General features: G+C 43.7%; 1 protein-coding gene and 1 long non-coding RNA gene across 3 annotated transcripts in view; one reads left to right on the top strand and one right to left on the bottom strand.

Moving 5' to 3' along the window:
- Positions 1 to 2,317: 2,317 nt before the first annotated feature.
- CUNH2orf66 (chromosome unknown C2orf66 homolog) lies at positions 2,318 to 6,522 on the bottom strand. Of its 2 annotated transcripts, XM_050159183.1 has the most exons (4): positions 5,565 to 6,522; positions 4,636 to 4,762; positions 3,390 to 3,592; positions 2,318 to 2,598 (listed from the first exon to the last, which is right to left on the bottom strand). In XM_050159183.1, the coding sequence occupies exons 2-3, from the start codon at positions 4,756 to 4,758 to the stop codon at positions 3,413 to 3,415; spliced, it is 303 nt and encodes a 100-aa protein (XP_050015140.1). In that variant the 5' UTR covers positions 4,759 to 4,762; positions 5,565 to 6,522; the 3' UTR covers positions 2,318 to 2,598; positions 3,390 to 3,412. The 2 variants fall into 2 exon arrangements, with proteins under 2 accessions (XP_050015140.1, XP_050015139.1); XM_050159182.1 differs by having other exon boundaries at positions 4,636 to 6,522.
- Positions 3,555 to 9,169, top strand: part of LOC126511797 (uncharacterized) — a 12,130-nt gene continuing 6,515 nt past the window's right edge. The window contains exons 1-2 of the long non-coding RNA XR_007594785.1: positions 3,555 to 3,862; positions 4,104 to 4,219. This is a non-coding gene — a long non-coding RNA (uncharacterized lncRNA). The remainder of the gene's footprint in view (positions 3,863 to 4,103; positions 4,220 to 9,169) is intronic.

The following is a 9,169-nucleotide window of genomic DNA, read 5'->3' as shown; positions in this document are numbered from 1 at the left end:
ATGATAAAGATCCTGTTTCCCTCTAAGGCGAAAGTTGGACCTTTTCCCCCATAGCAAGATCATAATGAGAGATTTTCCTACATTTTGAGCTCTTCAGCTTTGGTTGGAGACACACCTATCTCTAGTATACCTCTGGGCCCCCTGTTCACTCGCCTCCTTCAATAAATCAGGACTAAGTGAGAGTATGAGTCAGGCTTTCTGACACACCTGAGTCACTGGACCAATTGTCTCAGTTCAGGGGCCTCGTCGCCTGCCAGGATATAGGAAAATATAGAAGGTTAATATTTTGCAAGTAGAGCCGGGCGGTGGTGGCGCACGCCTTTAATCCCAGCACTCGGGAGGCAGAGGCAGGCGGATCTCTGTGAGTTCGAGACCAGCCTGGTCTACAAGAGCTAGTTCCAGGACAGGCTCCAAAACCACAGAGAAACTCTGTCTCGAAAAACCAAAAAAAAAAAAAATTGCAAGTAGGATAACAGTCTCAACTCTCAGAAACTCTTGACCATGCCAGATCCAGAACAGGTGATAATGGGCCATATCCTGGAAATGGAATCCTCGCTGAAGAAGAGCAAACCCAGAGGGGAAAGGTTGCCATAGACCTATACAGAATGCACCACAGGACTCTTGACGGTCTACATAGACCTATACAGAATGCACCACAGGACTCTTGACAGTCTATAACACTTGAAGTGCATTTGCTTCCAACAGAGGAAACCCTTCAACTCGGGACCTCCTGGGTATCCAGTATGGGACACACAGATACTCTGGGGAGGAATTTTTAAGCTAAAGGCCACATACCTCTGCCCTGTGATTCACAAGCTCATACCTAGAGAGTCTCCTGTGTGTGCCCATCAGTTTCAAGGTCTCTGAAATTAATCAACCCTCGCCTGGATGAGAAATGGTGTCGAGGAAGGGAAAATGGCCTCTGGTTCCACTCAGGAATGTCACAGAAGCGAGGAACACCTCATCCAGCCATTTACCTGAAAAAGCTGTTATACTTGAATGAGGAGTAACACAATAGTAATCGCTTATCTTTTTAAATGGTGGAAAAACAATCTTGTTAACTACAGTGTCCTCTGCTTTATGTTTAGGACTGTGTGAAGGATGTCAAGGCACACTTGAATTAACAAGTATTAATTGAACAACTGCTACCCAGCAGACAGTGGGCTAGGTTCTGGAGAGCGACGAATGAGTCACATAATGGTTGCTGCTCACAAACATCTCACAACCCTCCAGAGACAAGCACTTAAGTCACTAACTGCAGTAGAACGCGCTAAGCTAGACTCAGAACTTGTTCGTGCACAGTACTTTATTCTACATATTCTATAGTAAGGGGCCTGCTTGTTTGTTCCCGACTGCTCAGCCCCAAAATAATCACACAGAAACTGTATTAATTAAATCACTGCTTGGCCCATTAGCTCTAGCTTCTTATTGGCTAACCCATGTGTAGTAATCTGTGTATCACCACGTGTCTGTGGCTTACCAGGTAAAGTTCTGGCATCTGTCTCTAGAGGGACTACACGGCTTCCTTTTACCCCACCTTCTTTCTCCCAGCATTCAGTTGAGTTTTCCCCGCCTAGCTAAGTTCTGCCTTGCTGTAGGTCCAAAGCAGTTTCTCTATTAATCAGTGGTAATCACAGCACACAGAGGAGAATCCCATATCAATATTCAGTATCGACAGTTCTCAAAAAGCTACAGTGGAACGTTTTGGAACACACAGACAAATGATACCAGAGCAATGCTGTGTAAGTTCAGGGACAATGATCATGCAAGAAAACACTGCCAGTGTTCATAAAAGCACAAGGAAAGTAGCCATATCAAACGAAAATGTGGACCCCGAATGGGCTCAGTAGGAGAGTGACTTGGTTGGAGGAGAAGGAAATTCACCTTTTGCTGCTGTCCCTTGTTGAGTGACTCAGATTTAAAGTAAAGTTAGGGTCAAGGTGGAATATTTGACATGTGGCAGTTTTTAGCTTCAAAGGCAGCATGAGAGCATCTCCCAGAGACCTTGCAGCAACTAGAATCCTGTTTATTTCCTATTTCACTGGGATACGCATCACCCTCACCCAGTAGGTGATGAGAGCACAAGCTAAAAGTGGGACTTATCATCTTTTTAGAAGGGAAAAAAAGACAAATCCTAAGTCTGAACCTCTATTATATATTATAAACGATAGTAAACAGGTCTGAGTCCCTATTAGGTACAATACACTGTAGTAAAAAGTAAACACCTTGTTTAAGTAAAAATATTGATTAATAATAAGTAATTAATAGAAAAAGACAGTTTTAAATCAGGCGTCAAGAAAATATCTGATTTGGAAAGTTATCATTTTATTTCATTTGTTGTATTTTTGTGACTCATTCAAATACATGCAACCTTCCACTAGATAATTATGATCACAAAGGGGGAAATAGTCCTGAAATATGCATGTCAGTATCATATGTTGCAAAAGCCCAACTGTCTCTATGTATAATCTGGAAATGTAGAATAAAAATGCTATAAATTGGCTAACATGGAAGGGAAACACACACACAAAAGAAGACTTCAGCCACAGTTGAATCTTTCTACTGAAAAGCTTTTCTGCAGCTTCAACACAGCGACACCTGAAAGAGTAAGAGAGAGTTACAATCTAAGAAAAGAAAGACAATATCTGTCTCTGGGTTTTTATTATTCATGCTACATTTGGCACCCAACATTTGGGGTACGAATTCATGAAAAAGCCACGAGCACAGGCTGGCGCTGCACGTGTCCCACACATATGGGTTTTCTCTTCTTTTGTCCCCAAGCCTCTGGGCAAGTTTGGGACTTTTCTGTTGTAGCCTTCATGAAGCTCAGCCCCCCCCCCCCACAACACACATGCCTACTGCTTCTAAAATCATACCTATTTGTTTGAAAAGAGTGCAAAAAGTGAAATTCAAATCTTATAAATCTTATAAATATATTTTAAATGTTTTCCTACAAGAAAAATTCTGTCTTTGCTAATATTGTGATTTGTTTTTCTAGGTGAGGAAGTTCAAGATCAAAGACATGCACAACGCTTTTCCTCAAAAGAGCTGCTCTTGTAACTTTACCATTCAGTCCAAGTCATTAACCTATTTCTTTACATGTAATTTTCCGCGTAACTTACCTATGTGGCCAGGTCGGGAAAAAAATGCAGAAGTAAGACTATGTGCTATCCATCACTTTGAAAATCTTCCTAAGACTGACAGTTCTATGATTTGAATAGGCTTTTCTTCAGTGACATTACTATCATTTATTTTTTTAAAAAACAGACTACGAAATGCCTGCGCCAGATCTCATTATTTAATAGTGATGGGTAAAACGGAAGCTGTCAAAATGTCTCCTGCATGACTGCGTGCCTGGACAGACCCTGGGACCGAACGGGCGGCATTACCTGGGCTCGGAGGTAAAGAGCTTTCAGCCCTTGTGGGACCTAAGGAGGGAGTTTTTCTGCTCTTCGTAGTCTGCAAATGCAGAAGCTATACGCTCCGCCTGGAAAGGGAGAGGTCTGGGGTCCTCATCCATGGGGAAGTCATTTGGAAGGCTCCCAAGATCGAGTCCTCGGCCCTTAAAATAGGCCTGGAGGCTTCTGAAAAACTAAAGACAGAGAAAACGCTCAGTGCCTTATAGACGGAACACCCTAACGCCCAGAGCCCCGTGTTTGTTTCCCGCCTTCCTCCTCCCTGAGCACTAGCCAGAGAAGCCGGAAGTTGACAGTTTAGAGAGGCTTGAAGCTTCTGACCGCTTTCTGGCATTTCAGCCCTCACAGGGCAATTCAGCATTCTTGGTGGCAACCCGGGGAAGGCATGAATCCATGAAGCCACGCTTCTGGCAGAGATTTATAGTGAACCTTCTCCAACCAGCAAGGTCAGCGATGAAACCGAACCCCACTTTCTCCGCCTGAGGAGACCCCAGTTACTGCCCTGGATTACTGCGTCTGTTTTCAGATACCCTTCAGCAAAAGTATGGCTAGAGGGTGTGCTAGCGGCTTAACGGCTTCCCTTCACTTCAGAGAAACTACATTTGAAATAGTCTTATCAACAACACGCTTGCCGAGCTGGGCATCCTTTTAAAAGAGTATTCTTCTGATCTGAATTCTGTTTTCTAGATACCTGTTTGCTCGAAACTGATAGCCGCCCAGGGTCCACATCCAGTTTCTGCAAACAAGCTTTGAAATGCCACCGTGGGGGCAAATCGTTCCACCATATATGTCTTCCATGCCGTGTATGTATGCCTTACAAAAAGAGATTCTCTCTTGCTCTCCCCTTTTCCTGCTGTTCCGGGGACCAAACCCAGGTTCCTCGCGCATGTTAGGCAAGCTTCCCAACCCCAAGCTAAGACGCAATCCCCTTTTCATACTGTACGCACGTTAGAAACCAATGCTCTGATCCTGGGGTATAGATAAGATCACTGACAAATGCGATACGCTGTATATTATAAACTGACTTCTAATATACACTTGTTTCTCCATATGGAAACAAATGTAAATCAGCTAGAGAAACATTAGGGTGCCCGCTACTAGGGGAGCAACATCTAGTCCTGTCCTGTTGAGAGTCTTCTCAAGCCTTGGCTGCCACCTTATGATTCTCGGGAGGTGCTGGCTGCATCCCTCAGCCCTTGCTCCCCAGGCATGTTCTTACCAGTTCTCTGTTTCTGGGGTTGCTCAGCGGCTTCCACGTGTCTTCTTTTCTCAGCACAGCTCCGTGTGCATAGCTGCTCAGTACCAGGGCAGCCCAGAACAGCAGGAGGGGTGCTTTGGACATGGTGCTATATGAAACAGGGGGGACTATGGTCACGGAGAAAGTCAGAGGGAAGAGAAAGAAACACAAGGATCCAGGCAGATAAAGGAGAAGAAAGAGCATATTGGCTCGCCTAAGTTTTATTACCGTTTTTGGGGGGTCAGCTGCAAATGAGGTTCTTGAAATCCAGTGGACTAGCTTAAAACACTTCACAGTGATGGAAACACTGTGATGTGCTGAGCAAAGCAATGGGACTGTCCCTAGAAAGCCTGGGTATGAAATCTGCATAATATACATACACATTCATACATACATACAGAGTGTGTGTGTATATATATATATATATATAGAGAGAGAATTTAATATCCAAAACAGTACAAGATTTAAAATTAAAAAATAAATCTTAAGTCTAAAAATCTTGTCTTAAGTCTGCAGGGTTTTTTTTTTTATGAACATGAAATGGCAGAGAAATAGAAAGTACTTTGGCTGCGGATGGATATACCTCTGTGGTAGAGTGATGGTTTAGCATTCACAAAGCCCTGGGTTCAATCCCTGGTACTACAAAAAGGGAGAGAGAAAGACAGATACAGAGAGAGGGTGAGAGAAAATGAGGAAGAGGAGGAGAATTAGGAGGAGGAGGAGGAAGAAGAGGAAGAAATGAAAATAGCAACCAGAAAGAATACTTAAAGTGTCCTCAACTGAGAAATGTTCCCAGCAAATATATCTCAGACAGACAGACAGACACATCCCACAGCAGCCTAAGTTGAGACCGTTTTTCATCTCAAGTTGGGGCACGGAAGCTGAAGCACCGACAGAGGCAATAAACTTACCAGGATGCTGGAGAGGGCTTCGCCTGGCCCTGCCTACGATCTGCCAGCAGTTCCCGGGCTCTTATAACCAGGGGACAGGCTGGAAGAGGGAGTCACTGACGTGAGCAGAGGCGATTCAAAAATAATGATTCCGTTTTCATCCGTGGCACAAAGACCCTTGAGAAGCAGATGGCTCGGCATCTTCAGGGGTGACCTATTTATCTTTTAAGTGCATCAGATGCCTCATGAACCACCGGCCGTATTACTCAAATTTTATAAAACACACGTGCCACCTCCACACAGCAAAGGCGCTCGCTTTTCTCATGTTCAGGCCGGGGACGGCAATGACTGCCTCACCGAATAAGATGTACTTTGAGAGACATCAGTTTTCAGATTAACAGCAATTTAAAAAAAAAAAAAAAAAAAAAAAAAAAAACAAGAAACTCTATTGCAAATGACAAAACTGCTCTTTTTGACCTCCACGAGGTATCTTCTTCTTAGAAATAGCGGCGTGGTTTGCTATAATAGCCCATTCAAGATGAAGCCACCAGATAGCATATCCTTCACAGGAAGATGAAAAATGACTGTACCTACCGTATGCCCTTGTCAAATAAGAGCCATCTGGAGGAAATGGACTCGACGGTTGATGAGTTTGCTGGGGCTCTAAGGATTCCAAACAGAACTCAGGACAAACTCATTGTTCAGGAGTCCAGTAACGGGAGTTGTAAATTACAGTAATTGCCGGGGTTTGTCAAGGGAGTGCACGCCTGTCATCTCAGGACTTGGCACGTAGGAATAGGATGTTCAGCCATTTAAGGACAGCCCAGGCTACATCTTTACTTGAGACCAGCCTTGAATATATGAGATGCTGTCTCAAACACACACAACAAAACTGAAATTGTTTTGGCTTTGCGACCTTGACTATGAGCAAATTTTGACACTTTTGTTCATTTTTTGTTCAATCAGAAGACAGAAGACGTCTTCCCCCCCCTCTCCCTCCCTCTCTCTCCCTCTCTCCTTCTCTCCCTCCTCCTCCTCTCTCTTTCTTTCTTCTGAGACAGGATCCCACTATGTAGTCCAGGTTAGCCTCGAACAGGCAATCTTTCTGCTTCAGTCTCGTGGGTGCAGTAACTACACTGTGAACCACCACACCTGGCTCGTGTTGCTGAGCCTTTACCATGTGTGAGGCTCAGTATTTTAATAAAATGCTGATTGGCCAGTAGCCAGGCAGGAAGTGTAGATGGGGCGACCAGGCAGGGAGTAGAGCCATGGGCAAACCTGTACTTTTTAAAGTTTTTTTTTTTTTTAAAAAATACAAAACAGATGATATCAGGCTACCAAATTACATGAGACCTCATTCATGAGTCATAATTTTGTAATGGGCCATATATTTTAACCCATCAGTAGAGCTATTTAAGTATTTGGGGATAGATAGCATTTTAAAAGAGAACCGCAGATTTCCAAGTATATATTTTAAAAGATGAAAAGAGTCATTTCAGAGAAGGAAAAATAATGAGGACAAGTTCAGACAGGTATTTCTTTGGATAGAGTGGGGAATAATTGTGCAAATGGGTCTCTTTGTGATGCTCATGAATTGTGAGCGCTGAGACATAACCAGTGAGCCTTTGTTGTAAGGGAAAGAGTCAACCAAATCCCAAACCAGCCCTTCCCAAGTGCTAATGAATCCACAGCATCCTGAGTGTGCAAACCAAAGAGAACAAGGGGCCAACGTGTACTTCTCTTTCAAAAATCCAGTCTGCTTCTGAGAAAGTCCACAAGAAATCTCTCTCACAGAGATGATGTCACCTGAATCTTACATTAATATATACCTAGATGCCCTTAGGGATATTCTATATTTCTTCTAATAGTGCCTGCTGCTGTTTTTAAAATTTGACATCTGTTTAATCTAGAGGAAACTTCCGATTTGTTATTAAGATTTTTTGAAATATTTAAGATACATATCTATCTATATCTATCTATATATGTGTATATATACATATATACATACACACACACATATGGGGAGTTGAGACAGGGTATATCTGTGTAGCTTTGAAGCCTGTCCTGAAACTGACTGTGTAGACCAGGCTGGCCTCAAACTCTCAGAGATTCACCTGTCTCTGCCTACTGAGTGTTGGGATTAAAGGTGTGCACCACCACCACCTGGCCATTATTTAAGATATTTTAACTGACACAGAAATCATCCCTGCTTTTGTAAGAAGCACTCTGGGATGCTTCAGTACGTGTCCACAGTGTTCAATGACTTGACTAAAGGTGAGATGGTCCTTCAGGGTTCCTGCTTCATGAAAGAGTCTGCCAGACACTTTCTGCAGGATACAGAAGAAAATGACAGACAAACTGCCAATAGGGGCAAAACAGTCTTTCAAATTTCCTGCTTCATGTAAAAGTCTGCTGGATATGGGCCTGTAGGCTGAAGATGGGTACCACCCCAATGTTACAAAAGAACTTTGGGTGACTGTCCAGGTAGCGAGATGTCTCTGTCAGTTCTAGAGTTTTGGAAGTTGCTTACAATGCACTTCCTGTTTACTTGAGTAATATTATATCCTTCTGGAGTCTTTGATGGAGTTGAAGAATAGATAGTTATAGTTTTCCTCAGTTATGATAAAAGATAAAGTAGATGTAAATATTGTCACTGTAATTCTTGCTTGATACCTGTTTGGTTATATGTAATCTTGCTATGTTAAAGTTAAAACCTTCCTTTTTATTTCGACAGAAAAAGGGAGGTGATGTGGGATTCCCCTCTGCAAGTTGTAAATATGTTTTATTGCCATTGGTTGATGAAGAAGCTTCTTTCAGCCAATGGCTTAACAGAATATAGCCAGGCTGGAAAAGATACATAGAGACAGTATGCAGAGTCAAAGAGAGGCCATGGAACTGCTGTAGGAGACAGACATGTCAGAACCTTGCTGGTAAACCGCAAGCTTCATGGTAAAATATGAAATAATAGAAATGGGTTAAGATATAAGAGCTAGCTAGCGATAACTTGATTGGCCAAGCAGTGTTTTAATTAATACAGTTTCTGTGTGGTTATTTTGCATCTGGGTGCCCGGGACAAACAAGCGGCCTCCATCTACAGGGAAGGGACACACACAGTCACAAAAGCAGACCTGTGAGTCCTGGACAGTGGCACCCTCTGGCTCCCTTATCCTTCCCCCAGTCAGGCTGAGGCAGGAGAGGAAGTAAGGCTGGGTGGTGGCTTCAGGCACTGTGACGTCATATGTGGGGTGCTGGGTAATGTGTGGACTGAGGTGAGCCCTGTCCCTCACATGCCGTCCCTGGGAAACCTACCTCAACAGCATTGGATTCCTTTCTAAGGGACAGCCTCCCCGCTGCCATCAACCAGGACTTCTCTGTGGACTCCACACGGCCTCCACCTACTGCTCCGTCAGCCCGAGGAGTTAGCGTGGTCAGAGGCTGCAGCAGGTGACGCCAAGTCTGAGCTGGCAGCAGACACAGGCAGATCCCATGACATGACACTATCATTTGTGTTGGAAACACTCTTCTCTCTTGAATTAGACAGTTATCTCACACTCCACAGAACATTAGGACCTGTTCTCGCCACGTTTTCCCTTTGTTCCCATTAACCTCCCCCTCCCCCTCTCTCT

The sequence above is a fragment of the Alexandromys fortis genome, unplaced genomic scaffold (assembly GCF_014885135.2).
Source record: "Alexandromys fortis isolate MF-2015 unplaced genomic scaffold, M_Fortis_MF-2015_v1.1 scaffold_65, whole genome shotgun sequence".
NCBI lineage: Eukaryota > Metazoa > Chordata > Mammalia > Rodentia > Cricetidae > Alexandromys > Alexandromys fortis.
Note: the sequence above shows the minus strand (reverse complement) of the source record. Positions and strands in the feature narration are given on the sequence as shown.

Coding starts and splice junctions, on each gene's coding strand:
- CUNH2orf66 (XM_050159182.1), bottom strand. CDS start 5,037: ATGTGTATGTATATTATGCAGATTTCATACCCAGGCTTTCTAGGGACA. Junction 3,593..4,635: donor ACCCCAGAAACAGAGAACTG/GTAAGAACATGC, acceptor CTCTGTCTTTAG/TTTTTCAGAAGCCTCCAGGC.